This window comes from Poecilia mexicana, unplaced genomic scaffold (genome assembly GCF_051168715.1).
Source record: "Poecilia mexicana isolate PSO_F unplaced genomic scaffold, ASM5116871v1 scaffold_16, whole genome shotgun sequence".
Classification (NCBI taxonomy): domain Eukaryota; kingdom Metazoa; phylum Chordata; class Actinopteri; order Cyprinodontiformes; family Poeciliidae; genus Poecilia; species Poecilia mexicana.
In genome coordinates this window covers 9,316,034-9,342,469 of record NW_028263385.1, presented here as the reverse complement: position 1 = coordinate 9,342,469, position 26,436 = coordinate 9,316,034, and the positions used below count along the sequence as shown (strand labels likewise).

General features: G+C 37.3%; 3 protein-coding genes across 3 annotated transcripts; 2 read left to right on the top strand and 1 right to left on the bottom strand.

Annotated features, from left to right (window-relative positions):
• The first annotated feature begins 9,528 nt into the window (after positions 1 to 9,528).
• On the top strand, positions 9,529 to 19,118 carry gnl2 (G protein nucleolar 2). The gene is made up of 16 exons (XM_014996272.2): positions 9,529 to 9,737; positions 9,973 to 10,057; positions 10,163 to 10,257; positions 10,799 to 10,938; positions 12,457 to 12,641; positions 12,730 to 12,796; positions 13,117 to 13,275; positions 13,368 to 13,481; positions 13,945 to 14,073; positions 14,158 to 14,262; positions 15,585 to 15,743; positions 16,591 to 16,698; positions 16,772 to 17,253; positions 17,647 to 17,741; positions 17,916 to 17,995; positions 18,673 to 19,118. The coding sequence occupies exons 1-16, from the start codon at positions 9,674 to 9,676 to the stop codon at positions 18,814 to 18,816; spliced, it is 2,211 nt and encodes a 736-aa protein (XP_014851758.2). The 5' UTR covers positions 9,529 to 9,673; the 3' UTR covers positions 18,817 to 19,118.
• dnali1 (dynein, axonemal, light intermediate chain 1) lies at positions 18,845 to 22,114 on the bottom strand. The gene is made up of 6 exons (XM_014996273.2): positions 22,002 to 22,114; positions 21,093 to 21,229; positions 20,855 to 21,024; positions 19,679 to 19,857; positions 19,318 to 19,482; positions 18,845 to 19,229 (listed from the first exon to the last, which is right to left on the bottom strand). The coding sequence occupies exons 1-6, from the start codon at positions 22,080 to 22,082 to the stop codon at positions 19,194 to 19,196; spliced, it is 768 nt and encodes a 255-aa protein (XP_014851759.2). The 5' UTR covers positions 22,083 to 22,114; the 3' UTR covers positions 18,845 to 19,193.
• Positions 22,115 to 23,007: 893 nt separating this feature from the next.
• Positions 23,008 to 26,341, top strand: snip1 (Smad nuclear interacting protein). The gene is made up of 4 exons (XM_014996276.2): positions 23,008 to 23,334; positions 23,922 to 24,051; positions 24,918 to 25,465; positions 25,564 to 26,341. Exons 1-4 carry the CDS (start codon positions 23,174 to 23,176, stop codon positions 25,817 to 25,819), a joined length of 1,095 nt encoding a protein of 364 aa, XP_014851762.2. The 5' UTR covers positions 23,008 to 23,173; the 3' UTR covers positions 25,820 to 26,341.
• Positions 26,342 to 26,436: the final 95 nt, after the last annotated feature.

Sequence of the window (26,436 nt, the reverse complement as noted above, 5' to 3'; positions counted from 1 at the left end):
AAACCACACAACAACTTCCACATTTGTCATATTTGGAGGACCACAGAAAGGTGTTGGCATAACAATGAAGATCTGTTTGGACAAGGACAGATTGTCTGAGAGAAAAAAAGGAAGAGATGCAAAATGGCTGGGATAATGAAGTTAATGTTCTAAGAATGAAAGTAAAGCTGGCAGAAGTGGAATATCACATTGATTCGGAGGATCCTGGTCAAAAACTCAGATTTCTCAGTTTTTGATCCTGAGGAGAATATTTTTGTGTCAGGGCTTGTTGATAAATTGGAAAGTGGACAGGCAAAGGAACTCAGAGGTACAGGAACAGTGGATGACATCTTCCGACTAATGTTTTTGTGGGAAGTTATGGAGAGTTTCGAGTTGGATTGGAGCAGGGAGAGGAGACTTGTTGGAAACAAAAAACCTTTGGAACCTTTGGTGTAAGGATTCAGTAGATAGACTAGATAAGATGTTCTTCATGATCTGAGGAAACAAAGAAGACAGAAACAAATGACATAAGTCAAAGGAAACATGGAGATGGAATGTTTGGCTTGATTCTAGAATAGGTTGTCCATCTGGGCACTGAGTGGTCATCACAAAGCTCCTTATGAACCCTACCAGAGGATGAGGATATTGTTCTCAGGTATGAGAGCAAGCAGCTGCCTTGGGCATGCTGACCTGTCACTGGAGGCAGAGATTAAAAAAATGGCTAGTCACACTTCACACCATGATAACATTGATATTATTTTTCCAAAAAATTATTAAGCCAGAAAGGAAAATCCATTTATGAAAACCTAAGCATACGTTACGATTCAACAGGTTTTAGAAACTTAATGTTTTCTGTGACCAACATGACTTTATCAGGCTCTCATAAAGTTATAGAGGAACATTGACCCGCCAGCCCTTTTATCATCACTTTGGTTTTTGGGGGCTTGTGGGAATTTATTTAAGATCGACTCTCTTGAGGTCTCTAATGGGGCTCTTGCAACAACCTGCTTCTTTAACTTATATGTTAGTGACTCTTTTGAAGATTTGCTCAGGGAGCGGCCCTGATTTCAACTGTTTGACAGATGACCTTATGTTTTTGCCTCTAGGATTTTATGGTCTACACAATGACTGGAAGAGCTTCAGGTCCTGTGGCTGCAGGTTGTCTGTGCTGAATGTGATGTGTTTAGTTTTCACCAAGAATGTGAAGTACGAACAGACATCTTCGCTTTTGAAAATAGTTCTGGTGGACTTACAGTTCAGTAAACTGCAGCTTTGCAAACCTAAATCCTGCCACATTGTTTTTATGGAAGAGACTTTCACTCTTTCACTAAACCATTGTTTCAAACAAACTATATTTGGACATTTAAACACCGAACAAGTTGACCAATCCCTGTAAAATCCAAGATGAAGCTTTAAAAGCATGGGCTTTAAAAAAAAATCTGAGCACAGATTTATTTTATTGAATTTGCAAAGAATTAAGTTTTTATTAAGAGTCCCTGATGATGGAGAAAAGCAAGAGAGTATTTAAATGAGTCGCACACAACTCTTCCATTCTGGCTTTATTTTTTGTTTAATAAATAACAACAGAGTGTTTTGTTCACTTGAGGCTAAATTTAAATTATATTAGAACCATGTTAAGATCAGCTCATTAGTAGACTGGTAAAAAATCAACCATTTATCTTAAGCTATTTGCTTCATACAGAAGGTTTGGGCTCTTGGCTATTGAGAAACAATTGCTTCCTGGACTGTGTTGAGGTTTTAGATTTTACCCTGACATTCGCCCATGAGGTATGTAATGCAGACGCTGAGAAGCTTACCGGATATTGCCTGTGCTGTAAACAACCATCCTCCACTGCGAAGAGAGAAGTGCCAATCTGAACGAGGTGCCCGTTAATGTTAATTCAGTATTTGGAACATGGGCTGAACAGCTTTGTTCACTTCCTTTGCTGCCACTAATAAAGCTACAGGCACACTACAATTCTAAAACAGCACAGAAAATCAACATCATCATTCACAAAATGCCAAATATCTGTCACTTACTGTGACCTAAGAACTGCTTTGTATGGATCTTGGTATTTGGTAATATATATGAATGTTTATTAAATGATAAATGTGCTGACATTGCAAACACTCAAGCACTTTCCATTGCAACTTACATTTATGCATCCGTGCTCTCAAATCTTCACACATACTGATGCACAATACAGTGTCTTGCCCAAGGACTCTGCCATACAGCATACAAGGGAGGAGATTGAACCAAACTTGCAAGCTTCCAATTATGACTACTTTCTCCTGTCACCAGCTGTAAAATAATTTTTAATTCTATGATCAATGATTATAAACAGTGAATATGCTGATTGTTTATGTGGGTGAAACAACTACTTTACCCAGCTTTCAGGGCGGTCTTAGAGGACCTACCAGAATGTTAAGACTAAAGAGTCCAATTGTTAAACTGTGGCAATCCACCCAATTTATCACTTGTCTGCTGGGGCTATGGTAGAGTAAAGCTAACTATTAGTGAGGCCAAGCTTTCAGTGTTTTGTTATGCAATTTGTTTTTGAACCAAAGCCTCCTCTACTTTCTCAGCTCTTCATCTACTTATATTGAAACGTCTCACTAAAAGCCTAGAGAAATCAGACTGATAGTAAAGGAAGTTCTTCAGTAATGCATCCACTTTTCTCACGAAGATCGGGATGGGAATGAGAGGAGCAGTGCTTCCACTCTTTTTTCCCCAGAGTAGTTCTTACTTTTACAGGCCAAGTCCACTGCCAAGAGGAGTTCCAGGTGGTCTCCAGGCTGCCTTTGATCCCCCACTAACCAGGGTCCCTTGAACACATCAGTCAATGTAATCACTTGTGTTTCAGAGTGCTCAGGGGAAACAGTAGTGCTCCGTTTCCCTTTCATAGCATGACCTCAACAGTGGCAGCCACAGTCTTGAGGTGACACAGACCTCTGTCCAAATAGGCTTCTCTGTTGTCCCTATCTAATTGACAGAACAGCAGATAAAACAGAAGAGACAAGCGGCTTCAGTGAGCCACATGAAAAACTAGAGAGAGGGATGGTGCTGCCCACCTCCAGTGAACACTATTTCAATTGAAGTAGAGGAAATTTTGGCAGAGAAAACATTGGCACACAGCCTAACCAAAACTTGCCATGCAACATCTATTTTTAGCTGACCCTTTAGGTTTACATTTTTGGCGACAAGCAGCTTTGTTAAGCCAAGGGCTATGTATGCACGGATATACCCATTTGTGTTGATTTCATCCTCTGCAGTGAGAGGGGTTTTGATTAGTCAATCAACACAGAAAACGTTAGTTGTAATCCCCCCCCCCCCCCCCAAGAAGGTGAAAGGTGTGTTGTATCAAATATATGCTGACTTGAACTGCAATTCAAAAACACAGTCAATGTCACAAATTAATAAGCCATCAAAGCAGAGTCTATATTTATACATCTTAATGAGCCATACTACAGATAAGCAGTGTGGATCACAATTGAGAATGTAACAGCAGAATATTATGCATAAATGACACAAAATTAAGTTTTACATTTGGAACAATTGCACTTGATAATTGCAATTATCAAGCATTAGTACTTATTTACTAATGCTTGTAGTAAACAAGTACTGACATCACAGCACCCTCTGTGCTTTATTTGAACCTTTTCATGCACACCATATTTTTTGCGCCTTAGTTCATTCTGCACAGCGTTCTGCACACTGTGTGCATGCAGAATATTCTGCTACTGTTCCTGTACACCAGGAACAGTACCAGGGGGATTGTAAAGCTAGTGTCTTCCTACAGACATCTGCTTAATAGCCTTGTTAAAAGAACAACAGGTATGATCTTAGGTTTGAGAAATTACAACTAGCATAAAGGTGCATTATTTTATGATAAACATCATCATCATGTGTGATGGTTTTCCATTGTAGCAGTTTTTAACATCTTTCTAATAAAATTTTTGCAAACTGTGGTTACTTAGACTGTTAATTACTATGCCCCAGTGAAAGTTTCCATCTGATTAAAAGAGATATAAATCTTATAAGTAAAAAAAGACAGGAAAAAAAAAGAAAATGACTATGCAAGAGTATTTTTGTCATTCTTTAAGGAAGAGAATTCAGTTTTTCCATGAACTTCATCAAGTGACTAGCTTCACCTGAAGGTCTGGCTCAGAGACTAGGGTTTTTTTATTACTATTTTTATTCACAGCAGAGATGATTTAGAGTTAAACATAAACTTTGATATACTTTGCATTTTTGTCCTGTAATAGTTTCTTTTTTTCAGAGCTTCCTGAGAACACCAATAAACAGTAAGTAGGTCGGTCTCGCCTTTAGCTTTTTACTAAAAAGTTACCAGGAAGCCAGATTCACTGAGGAAGCCTCCTCAGAACAGTGAGAGATCCATTTTCACCTTATTGCAGCTTATCTCTACCAAAAAAAACGTTGGTTTACATGCCACAGATTAGCACTCATAAACACCATTCATTAGAGCACTCCTCCCTCAGGTCGCTGCCAACAGATTATGCATGATTAATGTGGTGTGAAACTTGTGGCCATGACAAGCTGTGAACAAAACAAGTGAACGATTTAGACTTGGTAAAAATAAACAGAGGATATTACACATTAGTGAAGCATATTTTGTTAAAAAGCAACAAATTCCATCATTTCATCTCTGGCTTTTTCTAACAATGTCATTTATCTGTTCTGCCTTGGCTCTCTCTTATATTATTATTATTATTATTTTCTTTGCCATGTAAATTTTCTAAAACTGGCAAAAGCATATCTGTGTCTAAATGAAGTGTGGATGTTTTGTGATGACAAGATCCCCTTCAAAAAGAGTGCTTTGGCTTTGGGAGTCAAAGCTTTGTCATTAAGCTGTTCATATTTAAAAATGTCATTTCTCGGAGTGTTTAGGTTTTATACAAAACTAATATTTAGAAAGTTTTGCTGCTTTTACTAAATGGTAGGAGCCACAGTTTTTAGACTGAGTCGGACCACAAACATCAATTTTTTAAAAGTTAACCAGGGTGGTTTGTTGCATCACACAACTTTTCACCACTGACTGAAAACAAATTAACTTAAGAGAGGGCCAGACCAGAATGGCTCCATGATGTTGAGTAAAGTCAGGTTCACATGGTTCAATCAATGATCATCAGAGACAAATTCTTTCATCATGAAAGAACTGTTAGAAAATCTCTGGTCATGACCAACTTCAATAAGTGTGAGAAAGTTTCTCGGAAAATGTTAAAATGGTGCACAATGACTTATGCTGTCATACTGCTGCCTTGTCACTACGCTTTGTGTTAAAAGGTGTGTCAGTAAAGTAAAAGACGACGGCAGGCATGATTTATGGTTGCCATTTCTGTCCATATCCAAGGCAACGCACGTGGTCTGGTCCTATGGTGTTAAGTTATCCCTATGGGGTCAATCTTTGTGGTTAGAGATGCATTAGAGATCCACTTCCCCGTTAGACTCCTCTTCTGCTGAATACAGGCAGATTGTAATTGCAGTTCCATCCACTGAGCTACAATAGTTCGGCTGAGCCTCAAACGCATGTAAAGACAAAGATGGAGAATTTAAATGAGAACACATAAATGTCGTATTAGCCTGGGGTTAATGCAAAAGGACCTTTGAGAATAACACACTCATGGTTAATTTGTTCATCTTTAAATTTAAGTAGAAAAAAGGAAGTTCATGAAAATTAAACTACATAAAAATGTAGCAGTGCTATTTTTTTAAACAGCAATTCATAACATTGAACAGAGAAATATAATATCTTCCTTTATTAGAATGCAAACCCCTTAATTAAATGTTGCCCACTTTGTCCTTATTTGTTTTCAAGAATAACAAGGAAAATTGCAAGTGGCCTAGAAAGGATTCATTTGAATGGATTTAGATGGCTGATAGTCTAGTTGAGTTCCTTTGCAGCAAGCCGTTCGATATCTATTTCAGTTGTGAAGAGTGCAATCACATCTCCAGGCATCTGTTGCAGAAGCAGCACCAAAGGCATTAAATAAAAAAAAAAAAATAAAAAAAGCTGAACTCTCTGACAAAGGGGGCTGGCACGGTAAAAACCAGCCCCTTGGACTACACTTTGCTTCATACAGAGGGACTGTCAGTTATTGAGAAATGCTTGCCTCCTGGGAATTTTGTCCCAGTACTCCAGCTAATATTACCAATACAATTGTTACTGTTGTCTTGAAATATTGTCATTTGATCATTTGGTGATTTGACTTCATTTAATTGATTATAATTATGATAAAAGACAAAGATGACTGTGTTATTTTTTTAATTAACTAAAATTAATTAAAAAAAGAACACATATTGCTATGTCGCAGAATAGCAATAAAATTCTCTTTTTTTACTTTCTACTACACACTATTGCTTATTAAGACAACCGAGTCTGTGACTGTGATCTGTATGTGACCTAAATAGAAATATTGTCTTTCCTTCAATAGTTATACCATAAAAGAGATATTAAAAGCAGCCACATTTATGTCCTGGGTTTCAGGTATATTTACTTAAGTGTAGCGTGTGGAATCCAATGGGGACTGTATTACATTTGGGTTTAGAGATTATTTCCACCCTGTTGAATACTAAATGTGTGAAACTGTTCTTAGAGAATGAATGCTCTTGAGCCATTTTGTTTCAACTTCTCCTTAAATGTTTCTGAAAATGCTTCTTTCTTAAATGCTTCTTAAATGCTCTGAAAAACGTCTTGACTTGTGAATGTTTAGCTGACCAAGGAAATTTATCTGCCAGTATAGAATAAAAGAAATAGGCTCTCGTATTGTCTTCGGTAATATTTATAATGAATCCACTGGATTTCTTCCTCAGTATTAGCTATTGTGCACTGCCACTAGGCTGCCACCAAGGAAGGTTTTGTTTTTTTTTTGCTGATATTTTTGTGTAGCTTAAGGAGCTAGTATTGGAGCTAGTGTTGGATCAATTAGTTTGACACATAATGTTGCTTTAAAATCACATGTATTCAAACTTGTCTTTGGACTTTGGTGAAGCCCGTTTTCTGCAGTACCTCAGGTCTAACTAAAGAGCAGCTCATGACACAGCAGTGGTTAGTAGCCCTCCTTTGAACCATGAAACACTCTAAGCAGAACATTATCAACAGTGAGGCTATAAACAGGAGCACCCTTTAGGCCTTCATCAATTTCTCTGTTTTTGTTTAGTCAAGCCCATGGGCGTCTGCGCTCCATCATTTAGCTCCTGTGTTCTAAGCTTTGACTTAGAGTTTCTGCTCTCGAGTAAGCCACACTGACATATTATTCACAAATGCACAAGTTCATGTGGAAGCTATAATGCTTTATTGTTGAGCAGTGAAGTAGCATTTATCATACTTAATCTCCTTTTACTGATTTCTGTCTCGCTGAATCCCTAAGTAACTTTAACCACTAAAAGTCTTCTTCATCTGGTATTTCTCATGGAGAAAATGAGTTTGCAATTTCTTCCACAGCATATTAAATCCTTGCTGTGAGGAAATAATGACCTGATTGTATTGTTTAAAGTGAAACTGTGTTCTTTTTGGGTGCTTTAGTTTTACTACCAACAACAAATTGACTTCTGTTATAAGATGTTTTTCTCCTGGCTTTCGTAAAGTTGTAGTCACAATTTTTAGTACTTCTCACATCTCCTTATTCTAAATGAAAGTATAAGTTTGTTTGCTGAGAAATTTATTTTTGATAAACTAAACGTTCAACTGCAACAGACTTGTAAAAGTTGCTGCAAATCTGTTCTCTGATTTAGGGTTGAGGAATCAAATGTCTCTTTATTGGTATCTTCATTGGTTTTATTTCAAACTAGTATATTTTCACAGAAAAAATTTAATCCCTCACTAAATTCAAAGGAATTTTTAGACATATGCTTAGGTTATCAATCTGTCAAAAACCTGATATTCTGTTTCTTCCAATAAGCTCAACATTTTGGTTACAAGCTGTAACGACTAGTGAGGTTTTTGTTTGCCAGCTGGAAACAAGGATCAGTCTGGATGGCTCCATCTAGACAAAAACTACAGAAGTAAACAAATTCTGAAAGCTACATTTCTGTGCAGACAACTATTTTATGCGTTTGAAAGCTTTCGGTTTAATTCACTCCCAGTGGTTTGCATTTTAAAGCAAATCTTTAAACACACTGCTTCAATGTATGACATCATAGACAAATCAAATGACATGAGCCAAGAACTCAGGAACTGAATTATGGACCTTCACTAGTCTGGTTCTTTTTTGCATATGTTTTTCAGATGCCTGAAGATGTAACATTAATTTGTTCAAACAATAAAATTCAAATATGAATATCATGGGAATGTCCAGCTATGATGCTGTGCAGGAGGTTAGTCTATTCTGTTTCCTAGATATTTTGGTGCAAAATGTGAGTATTAACTGAAGAACAAACGAAAAATATCCTCCGTATCATCCGGAATTCATCAATTCTGGATGAATTGAGAGTGTGAAGCCAGTCATTTACTCGTCTTTCATAAAGGCCACGGAGAAAGGAAGAAGCCATTCATTGGAAAGCCACATAATATTTTTGGAAAAACACACAAGCGCCAGTTCTCTGCAGAGGAATGGGCCACAGATAAAGCAATCTCTTGTGAAAAGCTTGTGGAAGGAGTTTAAGTTTATTAAATTGTCATGTTAATGAGCTTTAAATTCTTGTGGCCAAACAAAGCAATTTATTTAAGCTTCACCTACTTTTCAAATCACTGTGCATTGTTTAACTGGACAGTTTTGTTCAAACTATAATAAGCTGTATTATTTTCAAGGAACAAGTCTGTTTGTTTCAATTCTGTACATTTTCAACCAAAAAAATGAAAATGAATTTTATTCTTATTAAAACTTTTAACTTTTGAATTTTTCAAAAGTAAACACTATGAAGCATTTCCATAGCAGCTTTTATTCAAACTTTTATTAAATTGAGACTAATAATGCCACAAAAATCCTAGACAATTAGCTCCTCCTTGATTCCAGACTGAACTTTATTCTAATGACAATAATAAAATACATTAATAAATAATACCAATAAATAATAAATAAAACCCTTCTCCAATCTAAAATCAACATTTTTCATCTGTATGAAAATGAACAGAAAACATTCCTTGCTGTGTGAAGTGAAAACTGGATGGTGCCTCTCCATGTTAGTTGTTGATAGACTGCACAAAGAACTAAAAAGGTACTTTAAAAAAAATTATATTATTTTATGTTTTCTGTTAAAAGTACCGTAAAAAAAATTGATAATGACTAATTTGTGGTCTGGTTTATTTATTTTCCAAGTCAAACTGTCCTTCACCCTTTAAGCCAGGATGAAATGTCACGTAAAATGCGCTGACATAAATGGCATTGCGCCCTCTTCTGGAGAAAAAATAGTACAGCTAAATCCTGCTAATATAAGAAGTACAAAAATGAAATACGCTTCCTAATAATTTATTATTGATTAAATACAACAGTACATATTTTTAGTGTTGTTAATAAGCGTTTGCAACCGTTACTTTTGAATTTACAGTTTTCTGATTGGCTGGTTCCTCCTCTTCCTTTTGTCATGACGTCCTTCCTGCTTCACCAGAGGGACACGTGCAAGTTGTAATATTTCTGAGTCGAGGGGGGAAAGCTTCAAACTTCAACTTTTATACTGTCCCGATTGGTGTACAGTTCTGATTTTCTTGTGAAAGGCTTTACCGAATAAGCAGTCAACATGGTGAAGCCTCAGTTTAAGGGGAAGAACTCGATAAACCCTTCATCATCCAGCTCGAACCCCGGTAAGCTAGACAGTTTGTTTACACCTGTAGCTAACTGCAGCTAATAGCTTTAGCTTACTCTTCTACTCACTGTATTCTGGGTATAAATGTTGCTGATTACATCTTACAGTAAAAATTGAAACCAAAATGTTGCTATGATGGTTTAACATTTTACCTCGCAGAATACCTCGCATATTTTTAAATATGTAAAGTTTTAAATTACATAACAAAACTGTCTTGACCATTTGTTCCCCAGATCGAGCCAAAGGTGCAGGGGGAAACAACATGAGGGACAGAGCCACCATTAAGCGTCTGAATATGTACAGACAAAAACAAAGATGGTAATGAATGATAACATATTCTTTGTTTGTAACAGGACTGTTTGTAGCTTTCAGCTGAAATATAAACATAAGTGCTGTATTAACCCTGATTGGTTCTGTCTACAGTAACAAACGAGGGAAAGTTATCAAACCTTTACAGTACCAGTCTACAGTAGCACCAGGAACAGTTGCCAGAGTTGAACCCAACATCAAATGGTTTAGTAAGTATGTTTTATTTCTGTTGCTGCTAATGATGGAGAGATTATTATTTGTTCTGGCGTCGTTTTAATGTGAAATTATCATTTATTTGTATTTGTGATTGATATTAAACTCAGAATGTATTTGCATGTTACATTTAGAGTTGTCTCTCTGTTTATATGATTTTAGTTTTACCAAAAAAAATGCAAGTAATATTTCAGTCAAGATATACTTGACTAACATCATTAATGCAATGTATATGGTTACATATGCACCTATATTTTCAGGTATAGGTAAGATTTACTTTATTTCCTTTAGGGAACAATAATAATAATAATAATAATAATAATAATATGATGATGATGATAATAGGGGGGAAAGTTCCTGTCAGATATGTAGTGGTTGCAAAGTTATAGGCAATGTTTTAATTTCTGACAGGAATAAATTTTATGTGTTGGTTGCTTTAGATAAAGTTGTATTGAAATGCCTCCATAAATGTCGTTAATTTCAAAACATTTGAACCAACTTGAGTCTTGACTCATGTTTGGGTCTTATGTGTTTCAGCAAACACTCGAGTGATAAAGCAGTCAGCCCTTCAGAAGTTTCAAGAGGAGATGGGAGCAGTACAGAAGGATCCATACCGTGTGGTGATGCGGCAAAGCAAACTGCCCATGTCTCTTTTACATGACAGAGCCAAAGCTCATGTGAGTAAAGTAGCATAGCCATAACAATATAATATAATCTCTCATGAAAAATAGACATCTTTTACAGTCCACTAAAGATACCTTTACATCATCTTAAGAAAGTATTCATAACCCTGGAACTTTTTCACATTAGAACCACAAATATTGTTGCTTTTCATGGGGGGTTTTGGGATGAACACAGAGTCACACTTCATTTTCAAAGTGGAAAAAAAGTTGCACACACAATTGTTTTATGTTTTCCAAAAGAGTAATAAAAAGAGTGCATCATGTATTCATTAAGGACAACAGATGAAAAATAGGCTTTTGGCATTTAAAAAAATGTTAATGTGCCTTGTCCCCGCCAAATAAATAAATAAAAAAAAATTAATCAGCCCACCTGCCTATAATAGTTCTATCATTTTTGCACAACCTCAAGCTTTGATTTAAACCACTGTAGCTCTGGCTTCATTCTCCACCCCAATCTAAAGTCTTTTGCAGCCCGTAAAAGGGTTTTATTAAGTGCATTGTCCTTCACTTTGCTCCATTTGCTCATTTAAAACCACACAAGTTCAATCAGAGTGCTATAAAACATCCTGAAACGGGTAAAGGAACACTTAATAAAAATAGTACAACGAGAAAAGAACTCCAAACTTGATTTTAGAACAGCACCAAACTGTCAGCAATATTGTGTTACAAACTAACTGACCATGTTTTAAATTTCTCTACAACTTTATGATGTGTTTCTTGGCCTTCCACTTTGGAATTATGGACTACTGTGTGTTGTCTATCATGACTCTAATGTGATTAAAATGTGAAAATCTTGCAAGCGTATAAATGCTGTGTCAAGGTGCTGTACGGATTTTTTCTTTCAAATGCTGAGCTTTTCCTGGAATCTGTTGTGTTTCCATTTTTATATAAAGTCCAATATTTGATTGCTTAACTTGTTCCAAAGAAAAAGTCATGAATTGAAGGATCTTTGTGATCTCTTTTTTAAGGGTCTTTGTTTGGGATCTTGGCATGAGTATTTTCTGACAACCTCTGTAACCCTATCCTTCTAAAGAAATGTTGCAATAGAGGCATGGCTTTTGTTTCAGGATCACTGGAAGATTTGATTAGCACTGGCATGGTCTCAGGGTGTTTTGTTGGCTGTTTTGTTACATATTTGGGTGTTCTGTTTACTGTATACTTTTGTTCTGTGTTGTCTTAAAGCCTTGGAGGGCTGCATTGAAAATTTGTTTAAATTCGGGGAAAAGGGGGAAAATATCTTTCACCAACAGCAAAAACGCTCCTGTATCGTGTCTTATCAGATAGCTACTTTTTACTTTACAGCTATATGCCATGCATTTTATCCACTGTACAATACAACTATAAATACACAGCCATGCTCTTCATATAAAGCTTTTGTTATACACCGAAGGGGTTGTAAGTGTTTAAGGACAGATGTCATGTATGCACACTACTATGTTTTGAAGAGCAAGATCGTGAGTCTTAAGTTCAGAACAATCAGTGGTATAAATATGTTTTTCTATATTCCCGTAGAACTCTAAGGTGCACATTCTAGACACTGAGGGATTTGAGACCACGTTTGGACCTAAGGCTCAGAGGAAGCGACCCAATCTCCTGGTTGGAGATGTGAAGGATCTTGTAGAGAGAGCGGAGGCTTCAGCGTTGAACTACAGCGCCGACAAAGACACGAACCTGGTGACAGAGGACACCGGTGTCCGGTAGGATTTTTACTTATTCTAATCACAAAACTGGACTTTTAGTCTATGTATAGTTACATTTGAAGATAGTGACAGACTTTTGCAACAGGGAGGAAGTACGTGAGGAGATTTTCAAAAAGGGTCAGTCGAAGAGGATCTGGGGAGAACTCTACAAGGTAACACTCCTGCATACTTGATTATTGAGTCCTAGTATTAAAATATTGACAAGTATTTTAAAGAAAAAAACCTCCCTCCCCAAAAAGAGTGGTTGCTATGTAAATGTCTTTTCACCATCTTGGACATTTCATGTAGCTCTTTTGTTTTCCCATGCCCAGGTAATCTATCCTTTGGCAGCAGCATCATAAGCCATCTGATATGAACCTCAGGGTTTATATCCTCGTAGTCTGAAGTCATTAAAACAGGATGGCAAGCTGTTTGTGTTTCTCAGTCAGTGGTCTAGAGTTAATTGGATTCATTCTGGATGCGTGTTTTAAAGGTGATCGACTCGTCTGATGTCATAATCCAAGTGCTGGACGCCCGTGATCCAATGGGAACCCGCTCCAAAAGCATTGAGACATACCTGAAAAAAGAGAAACCTTGGAAACATCTCATCTTTGTATTAAACAAGTGTGATCTTATCCCTACCTGGGTCACGGTGAGCATTTTCACTTTGTTTTCTGGGTTGCTTTAACTGCTGTAATCTTTAATAATTTGTCTTCTCGACTGCCTTTTTCCCCCACAAATCAGAAACGGTGGGTTGCCGTTCTGTCCCAAGAGTATCCAACTCTGGCTTTCCATGCCAGCCTGACCAACTCATTTGGTAAAGGTTCTCTCATCCAGCTCCTAAGGCAGTTTGGGAAGGTAATTTGAATGCATTGACAGTTAAAACGCTTAAATAAATATCTCATGAGTCATCAGTAGTGTTTACAAAAACTTGGAAAGCAGTTTAATCCACTTCAGCAAACCTTTTCTTTGAGTTTAAATCACCTTATCAATAACTCCTCATTCGTCTGGCTTTTTACCTGCCCCCGCCTCGACTCTGCTCCCAACATGTTTGATAGATGAAGTGGGATGCTTGAACTTATGAGCTGTTTTGCAGTCCAAAGATTTTAGTTCCAAGAGAGCTGACCTTTTATAAACATTTTCAAGCCCGTGTTTTTTATGGACATTTTGTATTTGAGCTAAGCCTGCTTTGTTTATATTGGAATCAAAATGAAGAAAATTGTTTACCAAATTGAACTCGCATTTAAGTCGGTATAAAGCCCAGTGTTGAAACGCCTCTGTACGATATTATGAGTTTTGTTGTGTTTTCCTTCATGTGCAGCTCCACACTGACAAGAAACAGATTAGTGTGGGTTTCATTGGCTACCCAAACGTGGGGAAGAGTTCAGTTATCAACACTCTGCGCTCAAAGAAGGTCTGCAACGTGGCACCCATCGCTGGAGAAACAAAGGTGGAGTCGACATTTGATCTCGCATGTTTCTTTAGTGTTTCTTCTTGCTCGTCAAGGTTAGGACTCAACCCGTACCTCCCACAGGTGTGGCAGTACATCACACTAATGAGGCGCATCTTCCTCATCGACTGCCCCGGTGTCGTTTACCCATCAGAGGACAGCGAGTCTGATATAGTCCTAAAGGGAGTGGTAAGTGATTTCTTTTTTCTGTAGTTCCGTGAGAAAATGAATTTGTCTATGTTCCGAGTGATACTGAAAAATAAACAATAATAAAAAAAAATAAAAAAAATCTTACACACAAATGACAGATTTATTTAGAACAGTCCAAGAATACACAAGATTCCTATGAAGTCTAGAAAATTTAAATTGAATTTATTTTGGTTACAGACAGCCCAAAAGTGGATTCATACTCACAAAAACAATTAATGTTCTCAAAATATGGAGAACTATTTTTTCATTATGCTGCAGTAAAAAAAACTGAAATGATCTTAAAAATGTATTAAAGCAGAGCACCTTTTTAACAGTTGTAACTTTTAAAGATATTCTAAGTGTGATGTCTGAAACCTGCACATGCTTCATCTCAAATATTTAATGTCAGTTTTAGCCTGCGCCTTTTTCTCAGTATTGTTTTATAACCTCAACAATGTTCTTAAGGTCTGTTTACTAAAATAGTGTGCTGCCGGATCTTGCTGTGTGTTCTTCACTCCCTGCCAAGTCGTTATTGTAAATATAAATGTGTTATTAATAATTCACCTGGTTAAATAAAGGTTAAATAAATCTATAAATGTAACTGGCAGCCTCAGTAAGATGATTAACTTAATTTTGAGACTTCCAGAAATATTTTTAAAGTACAACACGTCCCATGACATAATGATCCATAAAAGCTGGGACGGATAAAACAGAACAACCTTTCTGTGTTCTGTTCAGCTCTGGTGTTTACTTGTGGAAGTGTTGCTCTCTCAAATCATAAATGAATCAGAGACATAGATCACAACAAAAACTCTCCATTTGAATAGCTTTTTAAATGTCTATTTTTATTTTTATTTTTTACTTTAATGTGAACACATTTCTCACTAAAAATAAAAACTTTTATTCTTTTTTTATGATGTACTTTCACAGGAATCGCTGTTCTTGGTAACTCTTTTTGTTGTTGTGTGTACTGATCCCAAAACAGACAATTTCCGAACCGTCTGTTAACAGTCATGGAAGGTGGAAATTTTCTGTCTGTTTCTTAGTTTTTTCTCTGCACCTCTGCTTTTAAAATGGAGCAATACAGATCACAAATATCTAGGGAAAAATCTCTATAATGAGAACCCACGCTCAGCAGTGTGTTTCAAGATTGGTTAAACATACAGATAATTAAACACAACAAATATTTTTGCAGGAAAAAACAAGCACCGGTTTCAATTTTCTTTGAAAGGAAAATATTTTGCAGTTTGCAGTGGAGTCACTATCACTTAAAGGTTGTACCTTCATATTTCACATTTCTTCTTTTCCTCTTCCTTGGCAAGGTTCAAGTGGAGAAGATCAAACACCCAGAAGAGCACATCGACGCAGTACTGGAACGAGCCAAACCCGAATACATCCAGAAGACTTACCGGATCCCAACATGGAGTTCTGCTGATGACTTCCTTGAGAAGCTGGCATTCCGTACTGGGAAGCTTCTAAAGGTTTGATTCTTCGTTTCTTATAAGATTTAAACACAGGGTTCATACAAACCCTTGAAAATGCTTAAATTTCAATTTGGTGTTTTGAAGGTTTGTAATGTGCATGATTTTTGTATTAAGTCCTTGAAAGTGCTTAATATTCAAACTGCACAGCTTTGTAATAAAGTGCAACTTAGCATGTGACTAAAGCCTACATTTACAGATGAAACCAAATATTGTCATACACCTAATAAAAAGAGAAACATTTTTTTCTCACTGTCTGAAGTTAAGTCATACTAAACTTTTATTGTTCCAAGTCATTCAAAATTATTTCTATTTGCGAAATGCCAGAAAATTTAACGAGAACATTTTTAGATTTTTTTCTTAATGACTTTTTTGTATACTGTGTTTAAGCAATTAATTTACCTTAACACAATTTGCTTGGATTGTTTCAATGTAATAAATATTTATTATTCTTAACAGTTGAGTGACTTATTAATTTTATTTTATATGTTAAAGTTATTAACATTGGTGGATTTTGTGTTAAATTTGTCTGGTGTAGTCTGTGTGTGTGAGAGAGAGAGACATTGCAAAACATAATATTTTTCTATGTTTTCATTTACTCTGCTGTAGAATGTAGAATACTACCACCAAAGAAAAATTATTTTTATCTATGTGTGGTGCTGGAAAAGTTTGAAAACGTGTCTTCAAACTGCTTGAAAAGTGCTTGAATTTAAAAAGTGCATGGACCCTTCAAGCATATTTTATTCTCTCTATATTATTCAATAAAGATCACCTTTGCACATTAAAAGAGCCGTCAAGTTTTGGTATTTAAACTATTAACACTTTTTTTCTTATCGGTATTTTACAGGGAGGTGAGCCCGATCTCAGCACGGTCTCCAAAATGGTGTTAAATGACTGGCAGAGGGGACGGATCCCCTTCTTTGTGAAGCCTCCTGGACCAGAGGGAGATCCAGGAGTAAGTTTGCTAAATCTTTTCCTTCTCCTTCACCAGCCTGTTCTTTTAACGTAAACTACTGTGACTTCTGTAGGATGAAAAACCATTGCCCCAGGAAGTACCACCAGCTGCAGAGGAGAACATTCAGGAGGAACAAGCGGATAATCTGGACGGCGCGTCCGGAGAACAGGCGGAACAGCAGCAGCGGCAGAAGGAACAGGTCCAGAAGATCCTTGCTAATGTCCGACAGAACTTTGGCAAGATCAACGTGGCGCCTGAGTTCACTGAGGAAGATTTGATCCCCGTGGAGATGCCAGACTTAGACTTGTCTGATTTTTCTGGCTCCGACGTTGACGAGGACGTTGACGTTGACGAAGACGAGGGAGGGCAGGAAGACGAGCCCAGTGCAGAGCCAGCTGATGGAGAAGCTGAGGCCTCTGAGGACACACCATCTCAGACTGACGGTACCAAAGGCAAAAAGAGTTTACGGGAGGTAATCCGTGAGCACGATGAGAAAATTGCGAAGTACAAGCAGTTCCTGGACCGAGCCAAATCCAAGCGCTTCTCTGCAATCCGGTAAGTTTTGGTGTCCAAATGTATTACTGCATATTTTCTTTGTCTTGGACAGGACTTTGTTTTATTTTTTTTGTTCGTTAATGAGATGTTGGCAGACAGAGAGATGCCAGGCGCATCAAGGAGGTCCATGAAAATCAAGCTTTAAGGACTAACAGCTGTCATTTTGACTAATCGGTAGCCTGTTCCCAAAATGTATTTCATCAAGTTCCTTTTCTTTCTTTCTTTCTTTTTTTTCAATCGATTAGAGCCCACAAACCAAATTACAAATCATATCCAAGCTCTTCAGTTAGTTTTAGTCCAATTTAGTTTATTTCTGCAAATCCCTGAAGAAATAAACTTTTTGCTTTGCTTGGAAAACTTAGCAGTTTGCTATTTTTTCATCTGTTTGGACAGAATACCAAAGGCACTTTCTGAAAAAGTGTTTACAGACCTCAAGACCAAACAAGAAGCAGCTAAACAAGCACAGAAGAGAGAGAATCCGTCAACAGGTACGACCATTTATCACTCTGAGTTTGGCGATGGCTTTTGAAATTGAGTCAGATGTGGTGGACATCCAAACATTTTCAACAGCAAAACTCTTTGACTCTGTCAGGCTAACATTTAAATACTGATGGCTGTTTTTTTTTTTTTTTGTTTTGTTTTTTTTATCTGACTGATTTCAGCTACAAACCAGAAGAACAAGAAGAGGAAACGTGTGGAGGATGATAAATCTATTCAGCAGCACAGGCTTACATCTAAACAGGTTTGCAGCTTTTGTTTGTCTTGTGTCAAATAAAGGGTCTCGATAAACTAGTCACAGCCCCTCAACTTTTTACGTTTTGTCACATTACAAAACATAAAGATGTAAAACGAAGACATTTGTGAACAAACGGCATCATGAAGACCAGGGAACAGGAAAACATTGTAGGGAAACAATCTTACAAAGAAATAGCTGTCCACTCAATCTGATTAAAGGGAACCAAGAGGCCTGTGCTAAATCTGATGGAGCTGTAGGCAAAGTCCAAACTTAAAGGAATTTGCAGCAAGACGTGAACATTCCTGCTTGCGGATGCTTAACTTGAATGAGTTTGGGCTTTTTCACCAAGAAGAATTGGCAGGAATTTCAGTCTCAACATGTGCAAAGATGGTTGAGATTCAAGCAGAACAATGTTTTGCAATTTTATAATTCCTGCAGTATCACTGTCACAAGGAACTGCTTGGGCTGCATTAAATATTTGCTAACTAGTTAAGTGTTATGCTGTTATACTCTGAGTGTATCATTTAAAATTCCAATAAAATTCCTCGAAATTTGGTTGTCAAAGTTTAAGGGGAATGAATATTTTTGTGTAGCATTGTGGGCTGATCTGTCTGATATATATCATGTTAAAAACAGTTTAATGTATCTGATGTCATTTTTGTTCCTTTCTTTAATGTCCACAGAGAAGAGCAATGGACCGTGCCAAGAAAGGGAAGAAAGTTGGAGTGCGTTACTATGAAACGCACAATGTGAAAAACAAGAACAAGAATAGAAAGATTCCAGCACCGCCTGCAGAAAGTCGAGGGGCTAAAAAATCAAAGCACTAGACCGGGAATAAACACAAAACTATACATATTTAAACTGGCCAAATTGGCTACATTTTATTGAAATGACAAGCTAGGCAAAAACTTGAAGCTAAACATCGACGTGTCTTTTTTCCAGTGGTCATGTGAAACTTTATTTTGACTACAAGCAAATGGCCGCACCTTGCCCTCTCAACTCTTCAACTGCATGTAATTCCTCATTCACAAGTGAGCTGCTCTCTTGACATTCAAGAGAAATGTTCAGTGTGTTAACTGCTTAAAATATAGCTGTCATGCTCTACAAATAAAATGCTAAATTTTCTGCAGCTGTCAACTCATTCATTTATCAAGTGGAGAAAAAATACATCTTGTATTAAATCTGCTATCCGGTGTGAGAGGTTTCACTTCTTTGGATTAATCATCCCATCCAGTTGTGTCTGAAAGCAAAAAATGCATATACTATTAATGTTTGGACATTCTACACATCACAACACATTTGGGTTGTTATACAATAGAAAAAGTCACCTTGAGCTGTTGATTGGTTTTCTTCAAGAACTGAATTTCCTCGCTGAACTTTCTTTCCTCCACTTGTCTCTTCTCAGCTTCCCTCTTTTCGATTGCATCACATCTCTCCTTCTGTTCATCCAGTTGTCTCATGAGTTCCTGCTTCTCACTTTCCAGATCTAAAATCTACAAACGTGATGGAAAAACACAGCAGGAAGTTCCCAGTCTTTTAAATATCTGCAAAGAAATGGCGCTCTCTGCTGGACTTGTAATAACAGTGCAATTTAACGGTTTAATCGGTAAGCAAAAGAGACGAAGCTCTTTGAATAGTGTTTTTTTTTTTTTCCAAGTCTAATGACTACAGATAAGCTGATTCCCTTACTTTTTTTTCTATGTCCGCCTTTCCCTGTTCAGCCTGCAGTGCCTTTCTCATGCCAAAAGCGATGCTGCTTTCGTACAGCGTCTGGTACGTGGCAATGGTCATTTTAAGCTCATCTCTGACTCGCAGCAGAAGCAGACCCCTCTCAGCACAGATGATGGTTACCTGTCTGATTAATTCATCTAGGAAGAAAAATCAGATTTAAATCAGTTTGTGAGAACCTGAAAGCATAAACCATAACTAATACATTTAGAATCCAGCTGTGTAAATCTCTAAAAATATATTTACTAGAAATGTCTGGAATGTTGTAACCTTATGCTAGCACTGCCTCAGCATGATGTTACCTCACTCATCTGACAGCTAGTTAAGTATTTTGAGATTTTAAAGTCTCAATTTTGAAAAGCTCAGTTTTGTCTCTTTATGCAGGCATTATTTTCTCCAAATCGCATTTATTTATTTTTTTCCATCCGAGCATCTGTATATTTCATTCATACTTCACAGTGTTGATTTTGGAACTGGCTCTTGTTTTTCACCAGGACCTTCCTGGTCTGTGTAGACCATTTCCCAGTTTAGCAGACTTTGGCTGTGATGGTTCCCAAATATCTAAATCAATTCATTTTAATCTGACAGCAAAGGTTTGGGTCAGATAGTTGAGAATCGACGGTGTTCCAATGGGACAATTTCTCTGAATCGATATGAAAATTAACTTCAGAAGTCTAACATTGAGCTTCCTGAACAACCTCTCCAAAGTCCTGTCCTAATCTCTAATGAACATTTTTAGACTTTTTTTTATTGATTCCATCCTAGAAAACCTCATATGTTCAAATGTATACTACCGTTTTTGCCCAGAGGACTGGTCAAATATCCAGTTGGAATTATGCTTGCAGCTTGATGACTTTAAAATGTGTGTGATCAAGCTGCAACTTGCTACATTTACCCAATAATTAGTGGAGCTCTATCTAAATATTTCTGAATAATTTTGAAAGAAATATTTAGTAAATTCTAACTTGAGCATTCAATTCTGGATATGAAAATAATTCAAGAGGATACATAATTTTTCCACCCAGGAAGATCATTTCAGTTGCACCAATAAAAGGACAAAAATTAATACAACCTATATCTCAACCTCAGATTGTAATAGTGAGTTTCATGATGGTGTCATATCCACTGTCTTCTTACCAAAACACTGAGAATAAAGCTCTCTGCGGATAGGACAGATGCCTGTGTGTCTGGCCTGTCTCTGCTCCAGCTTTGTGTCCAGCTCTTCCTTCAGGTGAATTATTTCTGGTCTTGTACAAGGTACACTGGATACCTTCTGCACCCACAGCTGGCTTCCTTCTGACCATTCCCTACAATATTGATGGTTGAGAAGGTTGAACTTAATGAATAAGTTTACTAAGTAAGAGGACAGGTATACCTGGGTGGAAGGATTGCATCCAGGATCTCCTCGTTTTCCATTTTGCTGACATCACTGGTTGTAGGTTTTGTTTTAGGAGATAGTGGAACTGGTGCGGTGTCAGGGCCCTGCAGAGGGATCCTTTTTATTTGACGTACCTGTTAAGAGACATATTCTGCAGTGAGTTCATCATTCATGATACAAGAATACTTTTATCATTCCACATCTGTTGGGAACGCATTGAAATAATACATGAGCCCATGAAATTATAAAAGGCATATCATATTCCTTTTGTCTTAGGGGGACATCTGTCTATTCTTGCTTTGTAACAATTTTCACTTTCAAAATCCTATTAAATACATTGTAATATAAGTCAAAGATGGGCACCAGTCAGGCCAACTGTGGGCACCAAGGCACTTAATTGTTTCAAAATTATGTTTTGTGCCATTTTTGTCATATACATCTCAATTATCTCATCAAAAAGCACATTTACATAATGCCATTTAGAACAGTAATGTTATGTTGTGCTTTGATCAGTGGAGGGAACCTCGGCCTGGAGACTGCTGCTCCGAACAAACTGTGTCTGTTTGCAATTTTCTCAAAGCAATACTTGAGGTATACCTTTGATGAAGGACTAACATTATAATATGACGAAAAGGGGGGGAAAAAACAGTTGATTTTACATAGTACCCTTCTTTAAAGTTGACAGAAGACTTTTCTTTTTATTTTATTCTTTTTATTTGATTATTTTTGTTGGGTTTGAGGCACTTTTTTTGCCAGTAAACCGTAACCACTAAAATGAACATGAAAACTTAAAGTATATCACTATTTAATCATTCTTAAATATGTGTTTGAGCATAATTCAAAGTGTTTCCAAATATTCATCTTTCCTTCTCGGTAGTTGCCACTTCCACCTCAGTGGCGACTTACCTTTGGAGATTTCTCCCCTGAGGTTGTCTTGACCAACACTGGAGTATCATATTTCAGAAGAGAATCCGCTGGCGGAATCATTTTTTTCTCTTTCTTTTTAAATAAAAAATAAAGTTATTTTTGCCTTCAGACACGGAAATATCGCTGCTCGTTAAAACTGTTGATGATGTTGTCATGGTAACACTGTCCTCGCGTTCTTTCTGTTCAAGTAAAAATAGGTTTGAAATGGTGTAACAAAAAAGAAGACAACTTACAAAGTGTCGGATTTTTACAATACACCCCAATTATTTTTGTATTTTGGAAAAGAAACAATATCGGATCTTTTTTGATAAAGATTTAGATGGGTAGACGACTGACACCGTAGATCCATAGAAACGACACGTTAGCGCGTTCGTCATCTTGTGAGTGGCAAATTGCCCTGGAAATAAAAAAAAGACAAGACTATTTATTTATTTATTTATTTATTTATTTATTTATTTATTTATTTATTTATTTATTTATGTTTATTTATAATTTTAGTTATATTATGAACAAGTTAAATTATGTACAGTATTGGATGTTAACTTTTAGCATTGGTAATTGTTAACTCTCAAGAAATTCACCTACGAAATATACCAAAGTTAATTCAGTTTCAGATATAATATTTAAATTCCATTTTGCCATTCGTTTTGTCAATGTAGAAGTATTTGTGGATTGAAACAGTTTAATCTTGTTTTTCACGTACTAATAATATAATTGTCTATAATATTTCCTTTTGAGCGTACTTTAGGTTATGATTTATCCATGTACTTTATTGGCACCTATCGTAAAACCGAAGAGCTCTGTAATGATAGGTTACGCATATTCAGACGATAGTCATATAGCTGACGGACTTGTGCAGCTATTTCACTTCGATCGCATTAAAAAATACCACTCACAAGATGGCGGAGACGCCGACGTACGATCCCGACACTTTTGCGTTTACACCGGAACTTAAAAAGGAACACGGCAAGCACATCATCGAGATAAATTCTTTGTGAACCACAGGAACCGGAAAGGGTGATCACGACGCAAGAGTAGAACTTTAGTAAGGGTTTAAAGCTGTGTTTTTTTGCTTGTTTGTTTGCTTCTGAGTAAAGATGTACATTTAGTCGCTTTAAAATCGGATTGGTACATTAATTTTCTCTAAAAAAATGACCAAAGAGAAACGACACCGAAGAAGGGAGTCTCCGACCCGGGAGACCGAAGTAAAGATAAAACAGGAGAAACTGAGCCCCAGTAGGCCACAGAGATCACGCCGTTCGAGGTCCAGATCCGCCGGGACATCAAGTCCACCGAGAAGAAGAGAGAGCAGGTGAATGTAATAAAGTCGTCATATCTGGTTATATAAGATAGAATGGAGGTGCAGTGTTCCCTTGTTTTTATATAAACTATATTTTAACTTGGGGATCGGCCTGAATCTACCAGGACATGGATGTTGGTGTTGCTGAAGCAGGGTTTCATTCATTAAACTACGGATCAATAGTTAATGATCAATAATTCACAAAACCTGCCTTTATCACAGATCAATAACACTCCCCTTTTTTTTCTAATTGTGTACAGAATTGTAGGAAACGACGAGTAGTTCTGTTCGTTACCTGTTGCTACGATGTGTGCTACAGTTTGTTCAACCTGTTGTCAACACCAATTACTCTCTGATACTTAAGTTGTTATAGCTCTGGAACTAAGACATTAAATCAGATACCCAAAATTACTGTTCTGATGCTCAAACTCACAAAAGTTTATCTCCCCTTCTTAATATTGTACAGAATGATACTGGAGAAATTTGTGACCAATCATAGATTCATAATTGAACGAATCATGATTTCTGAGTGAATTATATGTCATATGTTTTAAAATCTCTGTACTATTGCTCAAGAGTCTGTTTTACATTTCATACAGATCACCGGCCAAGGCAAGGCAGCGCTCACCAGATAGAAGGGAAACCTCTCCTGTTGGAACAAGCAACAGATCTCCCAGAAACAGAAGAAGTCGCAGTCCTCATCGTGGCAGCGATGCCAAAGTGAAGCGGGTAATTCGGTTTGAATCATCAGATCAACACTTAACTGGGGGGAGAGCTAGGTTTGAAAACTTACAAACCAGTTGGTCTCTAATAATAATCAAAGTTTAGGATTACCATGATGGGTTGTACACATAAGTGTTCACACTCTTTGACCTCTTCCATATTGTGCCACAGAACAAATACAAACGCCAATGCACTCCACTGGGGTTTTACAAAAAGTGATGCATTAATGAAGAGGGGGGAAAAATGATTTAAGGTATAAATAAAAAGCTAAAAGACGTGGCACATTTATGTATTCACCCCCATTTAAAATGAAACCTCCCAATGAAATTCAGTCTAACCAGTGGAATTTGTGGGATTAGTAAATGGAGTCCACATCTGTATTATGTCAATATAAACCAGCTGTTCTATGAGGGCCTCTGATGCTTGTTAGAAAACATTAGTAACCCGTTCAATTTTGTTGTTGCAATGAGACATATCATGAAAATGTGTTTGACATATGAATACCTTCACAAGGCATTGCCACAACATATATGAATGGTAAATGCAAATGACAGGCACATTCAAATATGGATTTTTTATTTTTATTTATTTTTTCTGATTTCCTGAATGTCACCTGTAGTTAGTGAGCCACAATTTCAGTAAAGGTGCCACAAGCTATTTAAATAATTATTGTTGCAAAACCGTCTTTTTTTATTCCAGATTACTATAGCTAATGTAATTTTACATGTGTCAGTATTTTAATAAAAAGATAGTAAACTGTGCTATATCCTATAACATATTATGACCACACTTTAGTTCTTAAATATGGCGCTGATAATATATCACAACCGATCATATTTGCTTTGTAAATGCTTTCTTTTTAAATCCCACAGGAAAAGGAAGAACAAAGGGGAAGTGGTGATGAGCGGAGAAGAAGGAATGAGCAGTCAGAGGACAGACGGAGCAGGTGGGAATCAGACAGGCCGCGGGACAGAGAACGCAACAGAGACAGGAATCGCGAACGAGCTGCTCTGGCTTCTCAGCAAGAGGAGCGCCGGCAGCATGATGACCGACGCAGGGAGAACCGCCAACGGCGTGAAGAAGAAGAAGTCGAGGAACATAACTTCGGAACCTCTGACGGAGGGAGTGACGACTCAAGGCCGCCTCCGGCTGAGAAAGAGAAGCCCAACTTTGAACTGTCAGGCGCGCTCACGGAAGACACCAACACGTTCCGGGGCGTGGTGATCAAGTACAACGAGCCGCCCGAGGCTCGCATCCCAAAGCGCAGATGGAGATTGTACCCCTTTAAGAATGACGACCCCCTTCCTGTCATGTACATCCACAGACAGAGTGCCTATCTGTTGGGGCGCCAGAGAAGAATCGCTGATATCCCCATTGACCACCCATCCTGCTCCAAGCAACATGCAGTATTCCAGTACAGGTGGGAAGAATACCTGTCAGCAGCTGTTATTTTTTTTGTTTTCTTAATATTTATTTGTCATGATGAATGTAAATGGTACGCTGTTCTGTGTTTTGCAGATTGGTTGAGTATACTCGAGCCGACGGCACCACTGGCCGCAGGGTAAGGCCTTACATTATTGACCTTGGTTCTGGGAACGGCACCTACCTGAACAATCAGCGGATCGAGTCCCAGCGTTACTATGAGCTCAAAGAAAAAGATGTCCTCAAGTTTGGCTTCAGCAGCCGCGAGTACGTGCTGCTGCACGAGTTCTCGGACACGAGCGAGGTGGATGTGAAGCAGGAAGAGGAAGACGACGAGGGAGTTGATGAGTAATTTATTCCCACGTACTCGATTGTCCACATATATTCAGACAAGATCACTAAAATTGTTAAAAATGCAGAGCTGTCTGCTGAAAACGGACCTGCAAACTGGTAAAATGCAGGAATTAATGCCCCAAAAGCGAGTGGAATTGTATATTTTCTGTAAGTAATGAAGTCTTGCTTGAATCTGCCACAGTTGTCTCAAAGTAGACCTTTTCTCAGGTTTGTGTGATGCATGATCTTTCTGATCTCATGTAATGTGTCAGGGTACATAGCATTACTGCGGTGTGATCCCTGGATCCTTAAATAAAGATTTCTTATTGACAGAATAAACATTGAACTACAGATTACATTTATTTTTCTTTTGACATTTTTGTAGAGCAAGCACAGGGAAAATATTTGACTTGTGCATCTTTGCACAACTGCAATGTTTATTCAAAGACTTGCCATTTCTTTTTTTTTTCATTTCAGATGCATTTATAGTAAGTGTTAATTTTTGTACTGTAAATAAAAGCTAAAAATTTAGATCAAACAATTGTTTTGTTGTTTTGTGGTGATTTTTTTGTATTCTCTACATTTCTGTTGTACATTAAACAAGGGAAAGAAATAGAAGTATACATATTCTGAGCT